This window comes from Corylus avellana, chromosome ca2 (genome assembly GCF_901000735.1).
Source record: "Corylus avellana chromosome ca2, CavTom2PMs-1.0".
Lineage (NCBI taxonomy): Eukaryota > Viridiplantae > Streptophyta > Magnoliopsida > Fagales > Betulaceae > Corylus > Corylus avellana.
Window position 1 is genome coordinate 2358474 of NC_081542.1, and position 22601 is coordinate 2381074.

General features: G+C 35.7%; 3 protein-coding genes across 4 annotated transcripts; 1 reads left to right on the plus strand and 2 right to left on the minus strand.

The window, feature by feature from the left end:
• Window positions 1–1974: 1974 nt before the first annotated feature.
• Window positions 1975–9054, minus strand: LOC132172996 (uncharacterized). 2 transcript variants are annotated; one of them, XM_059584559.1, is made up of 17 exons: window positions 8810–9051; window positions 8623–8714; window positions 8089–8136; window positions 7914–7967; window positions 7052–7126; window positions 6486–6551; window positions 6303–6345; window positions 5488–5533; window positions 4675–4768; window positions 4515–4567; window positions 4294–4378; window positions 4102–4204; window positions 3909–4001; window positions 3184–3250; window positions 2731–2797; window positions 2568–2621; window positions 1975–2371 (listed from the first exon to the last, which is right to left on the minus strand). In XM_059584559.1, the coding sequence occupies exons 1-17, from the start codon at window positions 8844–8846 to the stop codon at window positions 2234–2236; spliced, it is 1215 nt and encodes a 404-aa protein (XP_059440542.1). In that variant the 5' UTR covers window positions 8847–9051; the 3' UTR covers window positions 1975–2233. The 2 variants fall into 2 exon arrangements, with proteins under 2 accessions (XP_059440542.1, XP_059440543.1); XM_059584560.1 differs by having other exon boundaries at window positions 2261–2371; window positions 3184–3273; window positions 8810–9054.
• Window positions 9055–9254: 200 nt separating this feature from the next.
• Window positions 9255–14610, plus strand: LOC132172995 (uncharacterized). The gene is made up of 7 exons (XM_059584557.1): window positions 9255–9801; window positions 10795–10937; window positions 11285–11556; window positions 12236–12390; window positions 12792–13054; window positions 13639–13701; window positions 13910–14610. Exons 1-7 carry the CDS (start codon window positions 9555–9557, stop codon window positions 14165–14167), a joined length of 1401 nt encoding a protein of 466 aa, XP_059440540.1. The 5' UTR covers window positions 9255–9554; the 3' UTR covers window positions 14168–14610.
• Window positions 14611–15055: 445 nt separating this feature from the next.
• On the minus strand, window positions 15056–17309 carry LOC132172997 (uncharacterized). The gene is made up of 3 exons (XM_059584561.1): window positions 17008–17309; window positions 15467–15631; window positions 15056–15290 (listed from the first exon to the last, which is right to left on the minus strand). The coding sequence occupies exons 1-3, from the start codon at window positions 17173–17175 to the stop codon at window positions 15237–15239; spliced, it is 387 nt and encodes a 128-aa protein (XP_059440544.1). The 5' UTR covers window positions 17176–17309; the 3' UTR covers window positions 15056–15236.
• Window positions 17310–22601: the final 5292 nt, after the last annotated feature.

The window sequence follows — 22601 nt, forward strand, 5'->3', positions numbered from 1 at the left end:
GATTTTTTTTTTTTTTTTTTTTTTCTTTTCAGGCTTTAAATCTATCTAATCGAGGAGCATATTATCGGTATATTATCTCCTTGGCTAATTTGATTGATCCTAGCAACTTTTCCCACCATTCTTTCTAAACGAATCACGCTGACCATACACGTGGAAAGCTGATTTATTATTTTTTATATTTTTTATCACTAAAGCTCGATGAAACTAAATTATAATTTTTTTTTAAATGATTAATATTTAATTCTTCTAAAAAACTTGAAATTAAACTTTAATAGTTAGAAATACTATAGTGCAATGTGCATGGTTTGACAGAAGTGGAACCTTCTCTCTCTCATTGATTACCTATGGGGTTAGGTGTTTTTTTTTTTTGTTTTTTTTTTATTGACTGAGAACCTGTGGCGGTGGGGTCAGATTTTATTATTGAGAATTTTGTGAAAATAAATAAATAAATGGTCGTGGTGGGATAAGTAAGAAAAAGAAAAAAACTTCCATTATTTTTTTACTGTTTATTTTTCCCTTCAAAAAGCAAAGCTAGTTGACTGAAATATTCTCCGCCCATGTTCATAGCACCGGAGGGTATGTTTGGTAAACAGTTTTAAAAGGATGAATAAAAAATGAGTTGAATGATATTTAAATTTTGATTCAATAGTAATTTTGAAAGTTACATCAACTTTTAAAAAAAATAAAAAAAATAAAAAAGTAATACATAACATTTCTTTTTTTTCAACCCATTTTTTTTTTTCTTCAAAAAATGTGTAAATAGTATGTTTAGCATGTGAGTTCTATGATTTCCTTTTTTTTAGTACGTACACCTAGACTTACCGTTGCAAGAAGATAAGCTTTCGTTATCCACAGAAAAGATAAAGGCAATTTCGTTCTAGGTTTGAAAAGTGGGTCATGCTACAATAGTAGACTTCCAAAAACATAAAGTTGCAATCAATACCCATTAGGGAGGCAGTTGTTGCTAGCAGAGAGCCATAAAGACCTAAGCTGAAACCATCAGAAATAGCAACAACATATCTATATAGCTTGACATTAGTCAGCCTTTAACTGTATAGGCAATAACTCACCGCCAAAACAAATTTAGAAGTTTTTTTTTTTGGTTTTGTTCAAATTCTGTAATATATATACTTGTGCTAAAAAAAAAATCCATGGTATTTTCAATAAAGGGAAAAATATAATTTAGTCCCTCAAATTATCAGTCATTTTTATTTTAGCTTCTTAATATTCAAAAAATGATAAAATAACTCCCAAAACTATCAAACAATTACAATTTGGCCACTCTCTTAATTATTACCATCAAATAGGATGAAAAATTCAAAACTACATCGTTTTGACAAGGTTAAATTACTAAAATGCTCTTTTGAAAAAATAAAAATAAAAACAAAAAATGCCCCCAAAATGACGTCGTTTTGAGGAAAAGAAAAAAAAAAAATCGGTGGTTTACGGCCACCCTATAGGCCATGGGGGTGGATGGCAAGCCACCCCTAGGCCTGTTGGGCAGCCACCCCATAGGCCACGGGGTGGCTGGTCTGGCGCCCTGTGGGTGTGGCTGGGCGGCCACCCCAGAAGCTTGGGGGTGGCCGGCAAGCCACCTCTAAACCAACTCTATTTTTTTTTATTTTTTTTTTTCTAATTTTTTTTTTCTTCAAAACAACGTCGTTTTGGAGGTCATTTTTTAAATTGATTTTTTTTTTCTTTCTAAAAGAGCATTTTAGTAACTTAAACTTGCCAAAACGACGTAATTTTGAATTTTCCATTCTATTTGACGGTAATGACTAATGAAGTGGCCAAATTGCAACTGTTTGGTAGGGGCCAAATTACAACTTTATCACTTTTTGAACATTAAGGGACTAAAATGAAAATAAATGGTAATTTGGGGGGCTAAAGTATATTTTTCCCTTCATTAAAAGTGCTTTTGAACTCACACAAACAAGCACAAAGACTTGAATATGGGGAGGATTTAAAAAGAAATTAATAAGAAACTCGGCAACTTCATGTGGACAATATTGTATATAGATTCTCTAAGATGTAAAGGGAACAAATACAAGAAGAAAGAATGCAGTAAATGAATTTAGGAGAATATACTCACATGGGTGATTACAAACTCTTGCTGTAAACTTCGTTAATAGTATGATAGAACAGCTTGTGAAACTTCATGATCCCGCACATCTTTGGTTGATACATGTGTGATTTGTAGTATTCAATTGGAATGTGACGAGCTATATGGAATTCAGATGGAACCATATTTCTTTTCACCTTGTCTGGAAGCTCCTTGAGTAGAAACAACAGCCGGGCGTTCCCAAGAGGCTTTGGCGAAAGCACTGTTAAGGTCTTCTGCTCGTGAGTAGCTTTGCCCTGCTCCGCTCACCTATTCATGCATCCAAATATTCAATTAACTATTAATGTTTCTCTAACATTTACCCTAATAATATCAAACTCTCTCCACATTTGGCCGCCGTCCAAGTCCACCCTTTTGTTTAATCAATATCAATGTAAAAAATAATGGAACATTGTTAAATCTAAGGGTTCCAGTTACATAATTGCCATAAGTACCGTAAACTTACAGTTTCTAAGCAAGCAGATAGTATTGTCATGCCCGGCAATGCATCAATCCCATGCTGCATGTGACCAAAACATAAATAGATGATTGTGGATGTGTATTTGCAAAGCAAAAGCAGGAAACTAAAGTACCATCTAATGCATGTAAGCAAAAGCTAAACAGCATACCAGGCGTTCCACTCGAGTTTTGTAAATGAATCCTCCGCAACAAAACACTGTTGAAAAGACAATGAATCTGCTCCAGGCCAAATTCCAATTTGTCCAAACATCAATATTCAGAAAGCATAGTGATATCCAAAAAGATTTGTAACATGCCGGTGGGATATAGAGATCAGCACTTGCTTAATGAATATTAAATGGAGTGAAATTGCTATTGCATCACGTGCAGCAAGTTGAGAGCAAATGCATAATCATGAACAAGCTTAAGGTGTATTTTCATACTATATATTCAAAAGCATATACCAGACAATCTATCAGTTTGCTAAAAGTGCCTACGTAACACCAACTGCATATTATGCAGATGCCTCCATCACATGTTCTAGTTATTCACTTTTCATAATTTAACATATGCTCTTAGTACTTATCTAATAAAGAAAAAAGTTATAGTGAAGTTAGTCATACATGCACGATAACACTCCAAATGTAGCCCACCCTCTTGTTGCATCTGCCCCTTGATCCTGTCTATATTCTGCAAAATTTGAAAAAACAAGGCTACGCTTTTATGGAACCAAGAGCTCAGACATGAAAGCAATCAACTACAAACAGAAATTGAACTGGAAGAAGTAGGGGCTTTCAGTCAATACTGTGTACAACTGTCATTTAGCCTTATAGCAAATTTTTACCGTGTTCCACCTCTACTTATTGCCAACTAAAAGACAAGTGGCATTGCATAACAAATTTGGGAAAGCAGACACCAACACAGGGACTCATTCACATGTGATGGATTGTAAGATCCTCCAAAATCACATGTCAACTAGCAAGTTATAATGAAGGCAGAGCCAGATTAACCACAAAGCAACATACCCCATCTCAGGAACTTAAAATTAAAATAAGTTCTAACATGGATGTCTGTTTAATCTCATGTCTACGAGTCTTCCTTTTTGGATTTCTTGGATAGGTAAAGCTTTATGGGTTTTTTTTCTTTTTTTCTTTTTCCCTTCTCTGCACCTGCATGGAGCGGGGGGTTTGGTAACCTCTTGTATGCTTCTGTGAACTGATGTGTTCCACTTTTTTTTTCTCAATAAAATCATTATTTTTTTCTTAAAATTTAGAGTATTAAACTGTCGATAAATCCTACCAAGAGAGAGAGAGAGAGAGAGGTTTTCACAACAGAAATGTGAGCATACCACACATTTTTGTAAGAATGAACTGAATGGGTTCATAACCCTCTATTGGGATAGTGACATTAACTTCATATGGAGTATCAAGGGCCTTCTCACCTGAAGAGAAAAAAAAAAAAAAAAAGAAACAAAGAAAATTTAAACAAGAAGTTTAGAAGATTGTACATCATAAATGTACTATTGCTGCAAGAATCTATACATCTCCAATCCACAATCAGCACTGTGGGCGACAAAGTCGTAGGAGGTTTCCCAGTTGCCCCTGAGCCTGATAACTGAACCTCCAGGCCATTTTCTGGAAGAACCTGGAGGCAGCCAAATATATATCAGATACTAGGCAGATATACTAAATATAACATGCTTCCCACCGACTGAAATGACAAAAGTAGAGTACCTCAATAATAGGCTTCTGCACCAAATTTGATAGAGAAGCAATTGCAGTCATATAAAGGGCTACATGAACTTGTTCAGTCGTAAAGCTGTAAAAAGTAATACATTATTCTGAAAATTATTGGTGATAGTAATAGAAAAAAGTTTGGTGTATGAAGCGTATATTCACCATCATTCATGACAGAAGTTTGAAAAGAAAAAACAACTCTCAGTAAGATCACAGACCTGAAATCACGGTAAGACTTTTCAAAACCCAATTGGGTCATACCATTGTAAACCTACAAGTTCATCAAAGGTAATTGTTTTTCTTTCCTTTTGCAGGGTAAATTTTCTTTCTTGCAATACAAAATTAAGATACATTGCTAAGAATAGCATAGGGTCTTACAATTTCCCATGATCGTGGATGAAAACCAACAGTGAAGCCCTCAAATACCCGTGGACCCAATCTCTCACATGGAATGGCAAGTTCAACAAAAACTCTGACAAAATCAGATATAGCCACAAATATTGAGAAGTTACATCAGATTTTATGGGAAGCGAGATATAAAATCGGAAAGAGCAATAAAATGTCTCAAATCAATATAATAATGAAGCAATTTTGTGAGTTTACCAGCAGCAAAGTAATATTATTCATATCTATTTTCGACTTATCCACCACCCGCAAATAATAAATTTAGAAAATTCTCTGTAGGCTTCCAACAACCAATCGTTGGATAGTTAATGAGTTATTACTTTTATTGTTGTATCTTACAAAAGAGAAATCCTATGGAATTTTGTATCTTATTTGTCAAATTCAAGAAAGGGGCGAAATAATTCAACAGAGGGAAACTTGAGCTTGTGTTTCTATAATTTGGATCCAACTTTTCTTATGGAACTGGCTGTGAATAAATTTAATTATCATATGCCTTGCTCTTTATTATATTCTTCTGAATGCATTGATTTATTTGGTTCAAATGGAACCATAAAAGCTTTAGCAGTCAATAATACAGAAACAAGCCCTTCTCTCCTACTAGTTGTAACAACATGGAGGTCTTTAAGATCCCAATTTCATGTATCTACAGCACATTAAGTCCAAATTTGAAGCATTTTTATCATAGAGGTAGCAATTCAATGAATTATATACCAAGAATCAACACTATGTAACAAGAAAAAGAAATAAGAGGGATATTAATGGAACTCAAGGCACAAAGTAGTAGACCTGCAAGTTGACTCATAGGTAACATTGCATATGCATCCAGGACTACCTGAGACAGACAACAAAGATAATTTTATATGCCTTAAAATTTTGTACTTACAGGGGCCATAGACATTTATAGGTGCAGAGGCAATTTAAGATGTATAAAAATATGAGGAACAGTATATTTTTGAAAGAAAGAAAAAAGCATTGCACCAAATTAAAATGACCCAACAACTAAAAGTGCCTTGTCCCATATCTTCTGGGATTAGAATTGCAAATATGTTGAAAAACAATATCAATTAGCAATCGTATCTTCACATGGCATGCAAAATATTTGAGGGGAATATCCATCACAAAAATATGGTTCGAACATTCTATTCAAGCTTAGTGAACAGAACCAGTCACAACTACGAACTCTGCCATCACTTTCCCTCAAGAAGCAGTATTTGATTTATAACCAACATCAAGCTCGTTTGCATATATGGTTAAAAGAAACTACCAATATAGGTTATGGAAAAACAGCAGCTAGCTAACTCGTTCCGGACCAGGTGGTAAAATCTACTTCAGAAAACAAATAAAACTTGACCAATAGTGCTGCACACACTGAAATTGTCTTACTATTCCAAATTGTCATGAGCCCTTCAATATAATCCTCTAATTTCATCATTTTAACTATTCTATTAGATATCATGAACTTCAATTTGGCTTCCAACCAACCAAACACAGGCGTATCAACATAGCAGAAACTCAAAAATGCTCATGTATTTGAGGGTCATGTATTTCCTTGTGTATGAAGCAATTAGACATTGAAACTCAGAAATGAAGAGCTCACAAACCTTTGCATTCTCCATTTAAACAACTTCCACATATAACATTTACCTGAAATCACACAACAACAATGGGGGAGTTTGTAGCAGAAGATAGTTTAATCGAAAGAAATAGGAGGTCCTTAAAGCAGTAATATAATAAGATTTATGAATTTTTAACATGAAAAAAGTATATTTTAAAACATAACCAACCTGAGCTGTACGTCCCATTTTGTCATAACTGAGCTCACAATTCCTCAGGTCACCATTGAAATAACCCTAGATATACAGAGAAATAAAGATTACTAAGATGATCAGGTTTACCAACTCGGCAATCTATACCAGGAAGACATTAGGTTTGAAGTCTAAATGCCTCAAAAGGGATACTTCAATCCGGCAACCACTACAGAAATGCCTGACTTCCTTCTGGTATTTGAGTAAGATTGTTAAGGCACGGTGGCCAAGCCGAGTCCCATATCAGCAAAAATAGGGGCAACTTCTTTTCAGACCTTTTTATTTCAATAATAATGACATTTCACTGAAAAAGTAAAGACCTTCCAGTCTCTTTTGCAGTTTTGCTTCTTCTGTTGTTTCTTCTTTTAAAAATCCAACATCACTCCAAACTTCAATCCCCCCTCCCCGAATAAAAAGACAGTCAGATACAGTTCTTTCCTATGGCACGAAGTGAATTAATTGGCACATAAAGTGCCAACCTACATCACTCATGCTTATTGTAACAAAGTTTCCCAAAATGCTGTTCAGGTTGAAAGATGGCTTACTTGAACAAAATCAACTTGCCCTGAACCAGTAACGAAGTAGCTGAGCTTATCAAATCGGCCAAAATTCACATATCCCTGCATAAGTATAAGCACATGCACACCCTATGTGAACCATAGTTGTAAAAAAGAAGAAAATGCATGAATTTTTATTTTTTCTTTTCATCATATAGCAAACCAAAAGAATATATGACTCTGATATCATCTACAGCACAAGATAATATGCAGAGAGTGACCAAGGGACTAAAAAGACTCTTATTTCTGCATCTTTATCAATGTTGTGTGCACAGAAATGCCAAGCTTCATGCATCACAACCCATATTACTCTCCTTTTCATATTTAGAGTCACAAAAATGACTCGTTACATATATGTCTTCCATGCTAGAAAGAAAAGGTAACCTGATCAACCTAGAACCTGAATCTCTCTTTTCAATTATTTATCACAAATAAAAACAATAATGTCATCACATTGACTTTCTTGTCATACTTTTGGTTCATTCTCATACGCAATTACTAGTGCATGTGATTAAAGTACTAAGCACAAATGCAAAGTTTCTAATGATTCACCAATTGACTTGTATAACCAATCAATATTTTGTGAGCTGTGCAATTGTTCAAAGAAATTGAATTGCTTAAACTATGAAAAGATTTTGCATTCTTCTTCTGTTATCTATCAGTTTCCTGACTATTGGTCATAAAGTTAGAACAAACAGATGAGGCCAGTTGCCTTATGTTGAAGAAGTAATCAACCACAGCATGCTGTAAAATTCTTCAGACTGGATTCATAAGTATTTGCATTAACTTAATGGAGGCATATAAATAAAAATAAATAAATAGTAAAAGGATAACATAAGGTGTGAACTACCGCTTGCGATCTAGTCTCCACATCTTTGCAAAATTGAACCGCCAAGTCAGGGTCCTGCAGTAGGACAAACTTTTATTGTAATACCCTCCGGATTTGAATATCTATCAACTGTACACTCAGATATCAATAGCACATGTGGACTTTATTTATCATTAGCTTTATTTAAGGACATTACCTTCTGGTCCTTCCTCTCATACTCAAAATTATGCCCAACCCAGCTACTCTGATCAACAGCTCAAGAGAAAACAACTTTCCTATATTTAGTAAAGACAGGATTGAAATTTAATCATATTTAGCAGCGGATTAAAAAAAAGTATTATTTTATCTCAAATGGAAACTGGGAGTATCCAAGTAAGGACTTTGACATAAGATAATTGAGACACCACTTATCCCAAAAGCTTAAACCTATCAGTTTTGAGCACGATAGTGTTGTGTAGAAAATGTTTAGAATAGTGCAGCTTTTACTACAATCCATTACAAACTGACATGGCAGTTATCAAATTCAAACCCTAGCAACACTCATCCTTTTGAGGCAATTAATCATCACAATCAGATGAACTCCAGGCTCCAAATATCAACCAATACCGATCTTTTATGTGCGAGCGTAAGCACGCTTTACGCATAGGTGCAATTAGCTATTCTACTGTACATCACCGTGCACACTTGGGAGATATTTCTCTAAATCAGAATCTATAACAATGTAGGATACAAAATCAACAATGTGACTAGAATTATCGAGGACGTAGCAATTGGAACTCGGTACCACAACTGAAACGGCCCCAAGTGCCTGTAAAACAAGAGCTGAAACAAAAATGAAATTTGTGTATCAGACAAAACAACTAGATAAGCATATTGAACTAACAAAAATCCAGAACAAAATTCACATGGAAACTAACCTGTGACAATTACGGGTAGCCATGATTTGGTCATCATGAACGAAACTTGAGGGAAGCGGGTGATTTTTCACTGGGTGTGCCCTGGAAGTAGTTGGATTTTGAGGTTGGCAGGCATTTTTGGGGATGGCAATGAGCAAGGAAAAATACCTCGAAGCGAGTTGGCTTCGCCTGTGCGCAGGCCCCAAGTAAGAAAGCTCCGGGGAAGGAAAATGTGTTGCGTTTTGCGAGGTCTTTCTGAGATTTCTAAATGCCAAAACTACCCTTGTGTTAACGGACGGATTACACGTGCACTGTTCTGTGGCTCCCACGAATACGATAGGACAGACTCCGGAACCCAGCCGGGCCAGCCCAATAAGGAAAATCCGCCGTGACAAAAATTATTTATAAATATCGAGTCGAAAAGTCGACGTAACAAGCGGAAACGGTCGCCTTTCCATTTTCCAAGAGTAAAGAAAGACCCTTATTACACGACTATTGCGTTCAAGTTCCAAGTCTGTAGGAAAGCTCTGAGCGATGCAATTTGGACGGTTCCGTTGATTCCACCGAACTATCGGAGTTTCATGGTTCGAACACCGCGGTAAAATTTCAAAGCCAACAAAACCCAAACCCGTCTTTACAAGTGTCAAATCCACATAGCCAAATGTGCAAAGACCACCGCTCCGAGACCCGAACCCAAACCCAAACCCTAAAATGCCGAAGAAGCTCCTAGCGAAGCTCGCAGACCACCGAACCCATATCCCTAGAGATGGCGAAGCACTCGGGCGCGTGGGCCGCTTCGCACACGCGCTGGCTCCTCGCTCTCCTTATGATGCTCTCGGTCTCGACGTTGATCGCCTTCTTGATCAGACCCGCCTTCGACTCCTGCGATCGCCATGTGGAAGTCGTGAAAAAGCGAGTCGACTCGGCTCCGCAGACCGGGTCCGCGCCGAGTCCACTCGGTTTCATGAAGTCCAAGCACGTCCTGCTCGTCTCGCACGAGCTCTCACTCTCCGGTATCTCAAATTATCGTTGTCTTATTTTTGCTTAATTTTTCTGTCAACTCGTAAGGACTTAGCTTAATAATGCTGCAGTGTTAGTTTTGCGCGCTAATTTGTGTTGTATTTAGTTTAATTGTAGTTAGCGATTGTATTCAGTTTAAGCCTAAATCATTGGTTTCTATAATGGTCCTGTTATTATGGTTTGGTTTATTAATTTAAGAAACAAATTATGCTAAATGGTGTTGTACATTTCTCTGCGCTTTTTGGTATGCTTCTCAAATGACTTGTTAGGGGGAATGGTGTAGGATATTATTTGCTTTCTCTCCAGTCCTGTTGCTTGAAGGTTTCTTAATTGTGGAATTTTAGCAAGCGGCAACACTTTAGTAAATGAGAAATTACTAAATTTACTGTAAATATTCAGCTACTGTAGTAGTTCGGAGTTGCCTACCCCAGTGGCGAGTTGATGAGGATCCATAGACCTGATCCCAATTTAATTAAGCTTAGCTGAGATGTGTTTAGGTTTTTCTTGGTAAATGAGTTGAGTTTAGTTGGGGACTACAAAACCAATTTCTGTTATATCAGTTTGTGTGTGGGCAGAGTTTGCTTCCAAATTGGATTGGAAGAAGTTTATTCAATCTTGTCTATAAAAATGACAGGTGTCCTGTACATGTGAGAAGCACATTTTTTTTTAATTGTAAGGACAAAGTTGGAAGAAATTTTATTCGAAAAGCATGTGCTTTTCACATTCTATTTAAAAAAGCATGTGTTTCTCATATGAAAGATGACACATGTCATTTTTATAGACTAGGTTAGATGAACTTCCTCTAACTCGGTTTGTAAGAGAACTTTGTCCGTGTGGGCGTGTGTGGGCATGTATTATATTGTACGAAATATGAGATAATATCCCATTTTAACTCTTTTATTGTAGAAAACTGCATGGGTATCTTCTTTCACCTAATTGTTTTAAATCTTTTTGTGATTTTAACTTCTTTTTTAATATTCTTTCAGGTGGACCATTGTTGTTGATGGAGCTAGCATTTCTGTTAAGAAGGGTTGGTGCTGAGGTTCGTTGGATTACAATCCACAAGCCTGCAGGAACAGATGAGGTGATATACAGTTTGGAACATAAGATGTTGGACAGGGGAGTGCAGGTAATTTCTTTACTGGCTTATATAGTTTATGTTTTCTCTTGCTTGTTAAGTCTTTCAAACCTGAGGTCTATCCGGATCCCACCCTGCCCCTCACTACTCGAGCCAAATTCTAAGTGGCTATGTATTTATATATCTTTTGTGATGTTGGAAGCAGTCTGCCTTCTTCCTCACAGTCTTCTATGCAGCATACAACTCTTTGGGCCCAATATTCTTCTTGTTATTTGAGTCTTAGATTTCGCCCTGTATGGATTTGCTATGCATTGATACTGCTAATTGAAAGCTTTGATTGATTTCTCTGTAATCTTTGAGTAGCTTCTAATTGTGCCTTTGTGTACACACATTGTTAGGTCTTCTCTGCCAAGGGTCAGGAAGCTATAGACACAGCTCTCAGGGCTGATTTGGTTGTTTTGAACACAGCTGTTGCTGGGAGATGGCTTGATGCTGTTCTCAAGGAAAATGTTCCTCGTGTTCTTCCGAAGGTGTTGTGGTGGATCCATGAAATGCGTGGACATTACTTCAGATTGGAGTATGTCAAGCACCTGCCTTTGGTTGCTGGTGCTATGATTGATTCTCATGTAACAGCAGAATACTGGAAGAATAGGACTCATGAACGCTTGGGGTAGGTTTCTAAAATCTTGATGTAAACTTGCTTAGTTTAGTTCTTATAAATGCAGCTCTTAGTGGATTTGTAGTACATATTATTCTTTTGGAATGAATTGTTCCGTACTTTTGAAATCTGAAGGTTTAGGCACAAGAACCCAATATACAATGGCATCATGAATACCAAGGTCCCTATTCTATTGCCATTTTCATTTGGGCTGCATGTACATGGCCTAGGCGATGCCCAGGAAAGTGAGCATGCTTGTATTTTAGGCTCTAATGAAACCTTTACTTTCCAGATATCAACTGTCAAGGAATGACACTCTTTAAGTCACTATCTCTAAATTTTTCATGTGTATAGCATTTAGGCGAGATGTTCCAGTTTTGGCAAGTGATGATTAGATAGCTAATTACTTACATATGTTTGGGGGAGGTTGCTGTTAAATTGGAAAAGAACAGAAAAAACGGAGCAAGGATACATGAATCATTGACACGTACACCCACGCGCGTTCACACACGCACCCTCTGATTCATTATGGTCCTGGCAAGTTAGGTGGCTCGAATGGGTCAGGAATTTTGAAAGGCAATAATGTTTGGAATGCAGTGTTCACGTTCAAGTTTTCAACCATTCTTCCCTTGATCCTTTAGTTATTTCATACAATACGGGGATAATATTTCCAATAATTTGCCCTCTGCAGGATTAAAATGCCTGAGACTTATGTTGTTCACCTTGGAAATAGCAAGGAACTCATGGAAGTTGCTGAAGACAGTGTAGCAAAAAGGGTTTTGCGTGAACATGTCAGAGAGTCTCTTGGAGTGCGAAATGAAGATTTACTATTTGCCATCATAAACAGTATGTTTTCATTGCTGATGTAACCATATGCCAGATATTTGTTGCTATTGCTACTTTTATACAAATCAAGATACTTGTTTTCTGTAATTATATGAATGATTTGGTCTCATGTTAAAGTTATATTTGGTTATCCTGCCATAGCTCCTTTGGTTAAAATGCTTTACCACGGTTCCTTGTTTTCTAGTGCTGATTTTCTTTTTCACCGTGATTGCTTCTATGTGTTTGAGTGGTTTCTGTTTGTTAATTGTCATAACACCCTTTACAGCATTCCCTGTCCCCTGCTCCACATAGAGAAAAAAAGAAAAGAAAAGAAAATTAACACCAAAAGATTGCTTGTTGTGTTTATGCTAGTTTTCGTATATTCATAACTAATGGGCACTAAGGACTCTAAATAACTGCAGGTGTTTCACGTGGAAAAGGCCAGGATCTATTTCTTCGTTCATTCTATGAAAGCTTGCAATTGATCCAAGAAAAGAAGTTGCAGGTGCCAAGACTGCATGCAGTAATAGTTGGAAGTGACATGAATGCTCAGACCAAGTTTGAGTCTGAATTACGTAACTTTGTAATGCTGAAGAAAATCCAAGATCGAGTTCACTTTGTAAATAAAACTCTGACTGTAGCCCCTTATCTAGCTGCAATTGATGTTCTCGTTCAGAATTCCCAGGTAATCTTGCTATGCTAACAACTCGCTCTCTTTTTCAAGTATTATATCTTATTTTAAACATTACAAAAGTTTATTTGTTTTTTATCTTATATTGCCTTTTGCTTTTATTCGTTGATATTTTCATGTGCACGTTGTTCGTTTCTGTTTCTATTGATTTTTTTTTTCTTTTTTCTTTTAAGTTAATCAATCTTATTAAAATGCGCAAAGGGGTGTAACTCAAGTACATATGGAGTATACAAGAGAGAAAAAGAACACAAATCTATAATTGTATTATAGACATATTAGTTCGTGGTCTCAGGCAATTATTTCTCTTGTAGAATGTGAAAGCCCAGAGTTCTCTCTTTTATATTTTTTTATCTATTAAATGTGAAGTAGTTCTGTGTTGGTCAAATAGATAAAATATGTGATGCATAAAAGGGTTGAACTATTTTCTTTGCTCTGGTTAGTGTGGTATGAATCTAATGAATTTAATCTTAGGCATGCTAGTTTTATTTTCATTTAATTGGCTTGTTTTTGTGATTACTATGTGACAATGAACTTAAGTTCCTTGTACTCGTCCTTTTTTCTTTTGTAATCCCTTCTAGGCACGGGGAGAATGCTTCGGTAGGATAACCATTGAAGCTATGGCATTCCAGCTGCCTGTACTGGTAATTAACTCTCTTCAGTTAATTTTGAGTACTTATCTCCCAACTTAAAGGCTCTAGGTAGAATTTTATCATAACGTATGAGCAGTATTTGTGGCAAAAAAAATAGAAGAAAAAAGAATGGTACAAGAGCAGTATAGCAGTGTTTTTTTAGTATCCTTATGTGGTAAAGGAACCCGTCTTATTGCTTTTTTTTCAAAACATTTGTCAGGGAACAGCAGCAGGAGGCACCACAGAGATTGTATTGAATGGCACGACGGGTTTGCTGCATCCTGTTGGGAAGGAAGGGATTACTCCCCTTGCCAAGAACATTGTCAAACTCGCCACTCATGTTGAGAGGAGGCTCACAATGGGGAAGAGAGGGTATGAGAGGGTCAAAGAAATCTTTTTAGAGCACCACATGGCGCATAGAATTGCTGCTGTTCTGAAGGAAGTGTTGCGCAAGTCAAAGAGAAGCTCAGGAGCTTGACGCTTTTAATGGCTCCTTTACTTTTTCACACCCAAATGGAACTCTCCGTGTTTAACTTGGGATGCATTAAGCTAAATTGTGAAGATCGATATTTCATGTATAGAGATAAATTGCGCTAATAGCCTGTTCATATAGTTATCATCATTTGTATAGTATGGGAAAGTTTTGGTTTTGTTCTCAAGGCATTGACTTGCTAGCTTGGCGTCTCATGGCAATAGGCCGATGATCAGCGTGCTTAATGCTCAGTACTTGTATTGTAGACATGTCTCATCTTTTGGATCTGCATTACGAGCATTACCCTGCAAAATGTTGAGAAAGTTTTTATCCGAACAGAGTTGGAGGATTTTCTTTCAACGTAGTCTATTTAAATGACACGTTTAAAATGCATGTGATAGTTATATACATTTTGAATATATATCAGTTTAATAGATTAAGTTTCTTTCGATCAATGTTGGGGAAAACCTTATTCCTTCCTATATTACGGCAAAAAATGAGAACTTTCAATAGAAATATGTCCAAGATTTCAGATTTCAATAGAAATATGCTCTCTCTCTCTATATATATATATATTGGCTATGGGACTATCGCCATCTAGGGTGCAGCACTTCACCACTTTGCCATGCAGCACGAGTGCACCACGCTTGTGTTTTCACTTTTCATGGTTTAGGCTGCTCCCATTTCTGCTACTGCTTTGTTAGTATAAGGTTGCCTAACTCCAACCTACATGGCTTGTTACCGTCTCTACTTTTAAGATCGGTACCTACCAAAAATCTTGTTGGCCTTCGTACAAGATATATCATTCCCGGCTAATTATCTTCTTCCCCCTTACTGACTCTGCTTTGTAGACAGTGGTTTGAATGCAGCTGAAACATCCTGAGGGTCACATGCTAAGCAAATCCACAATCAACCACATGAATATCTTGAAAAATATACATCCACCTAGTTTTGAAGTATCTGAAAATGGTCCTTAATGGACAATTTGGGCATCCGTTTAAATCAACATCCTCCAATTTAGTTGGGTTCACAAGCATTACACCATGCCACAAGGTATATGTGGTGTTCAAAGGCATCATCTCCCCTTCCCTCTCCCTGCAGACACTTGTCCATGACCTGGAAAATAATTCTACAAGTACAAGTCAAACAGCATTATATACACAGGAAAAAGAGAAAATTACAAACAAGCACATCTTTGTTGTGGCGTCTACATAATTGTGGAAAGAAAACAATTAAAATTCCATGAGCAAGCTACTCAGTAGTCAAGAATTTCTAAGGGGGTTTTGGTGTTGAGGAATCATTAACTGGTTTTGCCTGCTTGATATTGGGTTTAGTGAACCAAGTTGTATAGAGAAATTGCTTGTGAGGCCCAACGTGGTTGCATATTTGCCTAAGCTTCTGCCTCTCTCTCATCCACCTCAACACTATTTTCATGTGCCTCTTGCTCGTCAATCCTCTCAAACCAACTTCCTGAAAATGATTCAAGACATAAATTATTAAAAAGCATTTAGAAAATTTGCAGAAAATAAACATATGGGGGATAAAGAAACTTTTAGAGATGGGGAATGCAGCAAATATCTCGAACTGAAAGCATAAAAGAGAAACAAAATCTAAAAAGCAATGGTAATAGCATTTCCTGACTTTAGTCAGCGTCTGCGGTCAATATGCACCCAATGGAACTCAGCTCAACAAAGCAATCATTAACCTATTGGGATATAGGTTACACAAATGACACTAATATTATTCAAATCACAAATACTCCTGATCTGCATGATGCATGATGCTGCCACACCTCCAGACAAGGAAACTAATTGCTCATCTCACACTAGAAAAACATAACTGACTTGTGAACAACCATTAATCTCACTCTTTCCGAACATATCAGAACCTAACACATATAGCAAAGAAGCATTTGTTTGATGGCATTTCATAACCATTCACTTATCAAAATTTGAACCCCATGCAATATTGAACTAAAAAACAGAATAGCCATTCACACATCATAACCTTCAGTAAATTTGTAGAGATCAACTTGACCAAACGATACTCAAACAAACCTCAAAAATTGATTTTGTGAGCAGTGTTAAAGAAAGTTGAGATGACTCCAATACCATGATTAATATCAAGTCCAACACGCATTAAAATGGGTGGCTCCAACACCATAAATTGCTACTTTTAGAGTAACAAGAGCTAAGCCAACAACTCATCTAATGATCAGACAAGAAGCTCAGGTGGTTGGCAATCTGCCTCATTCCCTATCGAACCCAAAGACTCACAAACACTCTGTTTCTACTGATGTAGCAGTTGCTACAGAGGATGATACAAAGCAAGGATAACATTGACAAAGGATCATTCTCAGCTGTTAGCTAGGATAATAAAGTTCTTGTGTTTGGTGTATTATTTATCTTGAGTTTGAATTGTAATTAACTAATTATCTTTTAGTTTCAGTTGTAATTGCATATATACCTGAAGTTATCATTGTACAGTTTACTGTCTGTATATGGAATACAACACAGCATGAGAATTTATCCTGGCCAAATCAATATCGCAATACTTTCTTTCATCTACTAGCACTTATAAAGATATAAAATATTGAATTTAATCACTTAATCAATATTTTAACAAAAGTAAATTGAAAATGGGGCAGAACTAATTTCACAGACTAATGCATTAAAATCACCAAACTACCCAGTACAATGTTACAATCAAAGCTGCTTCTATCGGCTATAGGCTATCAATCTTCGAAAGACTAACATATTTTTGCACAAATCTACAACAAAGATACAGACCCACGTCACGATGTTACAGGTACAACGATATAAAGAGACGAAGGGAGCTAGAAGTACCTTAACACGATCCCAGGTTTCTGCAATGGTGAGAGGACCGTGCTCTTTGACGACGTCGAAGATGACCCTGGTTATGGTCTGCGTTTGCTCCGGCGGGGTCTTCAGCTCTATCGGTTTCATCTTCGGCTTGGGTTTCTTCGCCATACACCTAATCGCCGTTCCAAACATAGTGTTCTTTTCTCTATCCCACTTGAAAAGCACCGATTTCAACCCACTGAACCAAAATTTTAGTTAGCCTAGCAACCAAAAAATGAGGAGTTCTAATGCAAATGCGCAAAAAGAGAAAATGGAGCGGAGTTGGAGTGTCGGCGTGGCTCTTCTGAAACTAACCGTTTTGATCACAATTTGTTTTGTTTTTTGTTTTTTTTAATGTTATTAACTTATTATTATATGGGAACTATAACTCTTTTATAACATTTTTATAACTTTTTTACTCGTATTTAATATTAATGTTAACATGTTAGAAATTAAAAAAATAATTGTCTGTGTAATATTGCTCAGTAAAAAACATAAGGTTCCTGTCACACATTGTAGTTAATATTTTTTGGATGATAATTTTTATTTTTTGATGGTTGGATTACATATTTATTGTAATAATAATGAATTAAGTACAATAATTCCTTTCCATTTCTAGATTATATTCCATCTTCAATCGCTACAAAATAAAGGAAAAAAAAAAAAGAAAAAGAAAAAAAGGGAAAGCTCTAATCACAAACAGACGTCACATTCCAAACTTGTATCTTAGACCCAGTTTTTTGATTAATCAACCGTATAATGATCGACTCAATCATCCCGGAAAAAATCCTCTCCATTTTAAATTCCTTACGTCCTCATTCCGGCTGCTTACGAGATACTGTTCATAATCCTGAAAACAAAAACAAAAAGGAGTGAGAAGAAAGGCTCAATTACAAAAATCATTTTTTGGTAAAATCACCTACTTCTTTTGAACATATAGATATATTACTTACTACAAAGTTTTTTTCAAATTTAACATATTCTATAAAAATAACACTTGTTCTTTAAATATATAAAATACACATATTTTTTTTAATATGGCCTACCATTACACCATAGTGGGGTTGTACAGTCGTTGGGACCATGGCAATGCCTGTGGCCTCAGACGTGTCGGCCCACCAATTAACCAAATATTAATGCGTTTTACATGAAAAGTATAGTGATGGAATACTTGGCCCAAGCCCATAGAGATAAAATCTAAGCGTACGTATCAGAACCCTTAACAATTTTTGGATCCGATTATCACATTCGGACACATCAAAAGCTGTAAAAGAGTTATAAATTAGTTTTTTTTTTTTTTTTTTTTGAAATGAGTTATAAATTAGTTGTATGTACAGGCCATACCATATTAATTAACCTGAGGGGGATTCTACCTCAGTAACTCTGGGCCGCCATCAAAATGTGGTTTAGGGGGCCGCCCTTCTTTTTTTTTCTTTTTTTTTGTTTTAGGAAAAACCAATATGATTACATTAATAGTGGTCAACAGTATAAAAACTTTTACAATCACAGAACATACAGTTCTGCAAGATCATAGTCGAAACTAAAAGATTACACGTCAAAAAAATGAAAACGTAACAGATCTTACAATGAAAAATCAATCTATGACGTCAAATAACTGCTATCCCAACCTGATCTTCAGATTATAAAACAGATCTGCTAACGCAGACTCCTTCCAAGAGTACAGAAAGCCATTTCTTAGGTATGAGCAAAATACTCACACCCAAACCATTTCCCTCTCGACTTGAAAGCCAAAAGCATTATTAATGTCCTCCGCCCAACGGCTAGGACCATAAAAAAAAAAAAAAAAAAAAAAAAAAAAAAAAACCCACAAGCAGTAATGAAGAAGCACGACATCGTAGACATCTATTCGAAAGACACGTCTTGGTTGAAGAAAACGATCAGATCTAAGGTTGAAGAGACTAGATATGGATCTAGATCTAAAGCAACCTGCCAGAAACGGAGACCGGTAGAGCCTACAGAGAAGACGCCGAACACTACTACCATGAAAAGGGAGGAGGAAAGATTTAGTTCGAAATCTTCCCTCCTTTTAAAGCGTAGGGGGCTGCCTTCATGCAGTTGTTGAAACATAATATGAAACGTCTATTGAAACCAGGCCCGATACTCTTCACAGCACATTTTGCTACACACATCAATAGGTGTTTTGAAGCTGGGTTAACAATATGATCCCATTGGAGAGGAACACGAGGATGTTCTCGACCTCCTTGTACTGTTGCTAACAAAACCGCTATTAAACTTATCATCATTACCCTACGTGTATGATCCATAATCATATATAGCTCCTCTTTAATTAATGTACGTGACTTTTCATTGAGGGTAATGTATATATATACACATGAATGAATGAATTAACAAGTTAATTAGTTTGAAAACATGCATGCAATGAAATGGCCTGATCGAGAGGAATTGTATATATATATATATATACCATCATGGATAGATGGAATTGTTAATATTTTTATTTTTTTTTAAAAAAGGAAACCATCAAAGATGATGGAGAGGCAATTAAGTTGTAAAATGATAAATAATAATAATAATAATAATAATAATAATGATAGGTCACAGATGTGTTATTAAATCTTTCATGCCCCTCAAAGGATATATGGGGTTTCTTATTTGCCATTATCTAATTAATCCTCACTCCATAATGTTATAGCGCTCTAACTCTAAGGAAATACATCACACTGCGTTTTTGTGGTCCAATGAGACACAACCTTCTTAAATACTCTAACAACTCATAGGCTTGAAACTTGATAAATTAATGAATTGTTAAAACGTCCTTCTTCTAATGATATATTAATTTAGATGGATCTTTCCGGCGGACCAAAGTGCATAATGTGCATGGTCTTTATCGAGGGTATATATATATACACCCGAATGAATGAACAAGTTAATTAGTTTGAAATTAAACAGTGAATTAATGGAAGGAGTATATATATATATATATAAAAGACGGAGCGATAATTCAAGAGGTTATTATTAACTTGTAAAATTAATAAACAAATTCATGAAAATAACGACAGGCCAACTGATGTCTTATTAATAATTCTCTCGCTAGCTGATGCATGCCCCTCAAAGGATGGGATTTCTTATTTGCCATTACCTTCCTCGCTCCATAATCTTTTAATGCTCTTCAGGAAATAAATCACACCATTATGCGTAGGGGTGAAAAGACGGGCCGTTAATAACTGTCTGCTAAATACCATAATCGCTAACTGTACTAACTGCTTTTGGAAGCAATTAGTAAAAACTGCTAACCGATATATATATATATATATATATATGATATTTTCTTTTTTATTTTCATCTGATATTCATGATTTTGAAGTTTATGTAAGATGGTGGTTGATTTCAAGGAGGTTGAGATTGTTGTTGTTGATACAGTGATAGGATTATTATAATGAAAAATTGCTGTTGATATAATAATATTTGTTCATATTCTTCTTGGTGCCAAGCTAATAATTGCAATAAATTTTTGCTTTGTGTGTGTTCATATTCTTTCCGATTTTTCTTGTGGGTTGTGGGAAGCCTAGTGTATCTATAAAATTTCAAACGAGAATTCAAATTTCCACATGAAACACAGCAAAAGGATAGGACTGAACAATTTTCAATTTTCATTCGCTCCTTCCTTCCACCGAATTCTCAGTAACCAAATAAAGATTTTTTTTAAAAAAAACTCAATCAATTTACAAATTTTATATACTACCGATCTCTTCCTTTTTTTTTTTTTTTTTCTACTGATCAACTAGCTCAGTCAATATAAAATTTTCTTTTTTTCAATGAATTCAAAGCCTAAACCCTAAAAAAAAAATTAAAAATTAAAAAATTAAAAAATTAAAAACTCTAAAACTTTCACAACCAAAGCACTCGAAATTCTCTTTTCTCTCAGTTTCTTTGTATCCAAACGATGATTAAATCTCAACCTCTCTCTTCAGAATCGGCCAACCAACGTTAAGATCAAAGGTGATCTTTGACATGCTCGTCGTCATTCTCGGCAAACAGAGGAATGAGAGTCTATTGGGATTGGGAGGGGGGGGGCATTTGGGTAGAAAAGGTCAAAAATGATCACGTGCAATGTCAGTCAAAGCGGCTTTGATTGACGGAATGACTGAATTGAAAAAAATTAAAACTTTGGAAGGGAGATTGTAAAAATTGAAACTTTAGAATTCGAATTAAAAATCGCTGCTAACTTTAGAAGAGTAAATTAAGTGTAATTTTTCATATATATATATATATATATATATATATATATATATATTACTTATTAGGTAACATCTATATAATATATTTAATATACAATAAAAATATATTATTTGTATATTATATAATGTAATATTAAGTTTTTAAAAAGATGAGTTTGGTATGAAGTCAAGAACACTACGCATGAATGACCTTGTTCCAAACTCTCACAAGGACAACTACAAGTATTTTCAATTGCTTTTTGTTTGTCTCACATAAAACATAAAAAAAATAAAAAAAAAAAACCCACTATTTTCACCTTTACTCATTTATATAAAGCAAATGTCTTTTAATAATCCTCTAAATATTGCCTTAGTCAAGCACTTAAACTAGGCGAGCCAAAAGCCAAGCTTCGAGTACTAGACTTATCCGGCGAGCTATGCTAGTCAGGGAGAATGGCGAGGCGAGCCAGGCACAAATTTTTAATTTTTAATTTTTTTCCTATAGTATAAACAGTTAGCAATGTATTAACCGCATAAGCGGCTACGATTAGCGATTATAGACAATAACCGCTAACCGTAACCTCTTTATCACCCATACCACATTTAAGTTTGTGGTCCGATGAGACAAAACCTTCTTGAATACTCTTACAAACTTGTAGAGTTGAAACTTCCCCAAGTAAAGTAAAACGTTTAGATTTGTAAAATAAAATAAAATGACTCTAAAATAATCTTAATTATTCCACTTATGACACCTCCTTTTTACCCTTCTTGTATTAAGATGTTATTTAAAAGAAAAAAATATATGTATATTTTTGCGTAATTAAAAACACGAATGACTGTTCCGTTCTTTAGAAGTAATTGCTAATTTGCTACAGCTAGCTACTTTATCGTATTTTTATGCTACCCCACTGCATTATCCTTCACAATTACCGTCTGTACCCGAAACCAAAGTATACAAATGATATATATATATATATATATATATATATATATATATATATTAGAAACTGTGACAACCGACTCATAATACAAATACATGACTGAACCGCCTACGCTGATATATGTACCATATACCAGCGCACTGGCTTAGGGAAAAAAGAACACCATATTATGCAAAGAAAACGAAATACGTATGTATATATAATAATATACATATATGAGCTAGCTAGCGACAGCTAGTGGTGTCCAGGAAGCTTCTCTTTGATCTTTTCCATCACCCCCTTCTTCTCCTGATGGTGTAGTTGCCCCTCATCGTAACCATATGTGGTACTTGCACTTGTATTACTACGGTGATCCTTGTGTCCAACACCAGGTATCTTCTCCTTTATCTTCTCCGTCAGCCCCTCCTTCTTCCTTCTCCCGCCATGCCCATCATCCTCC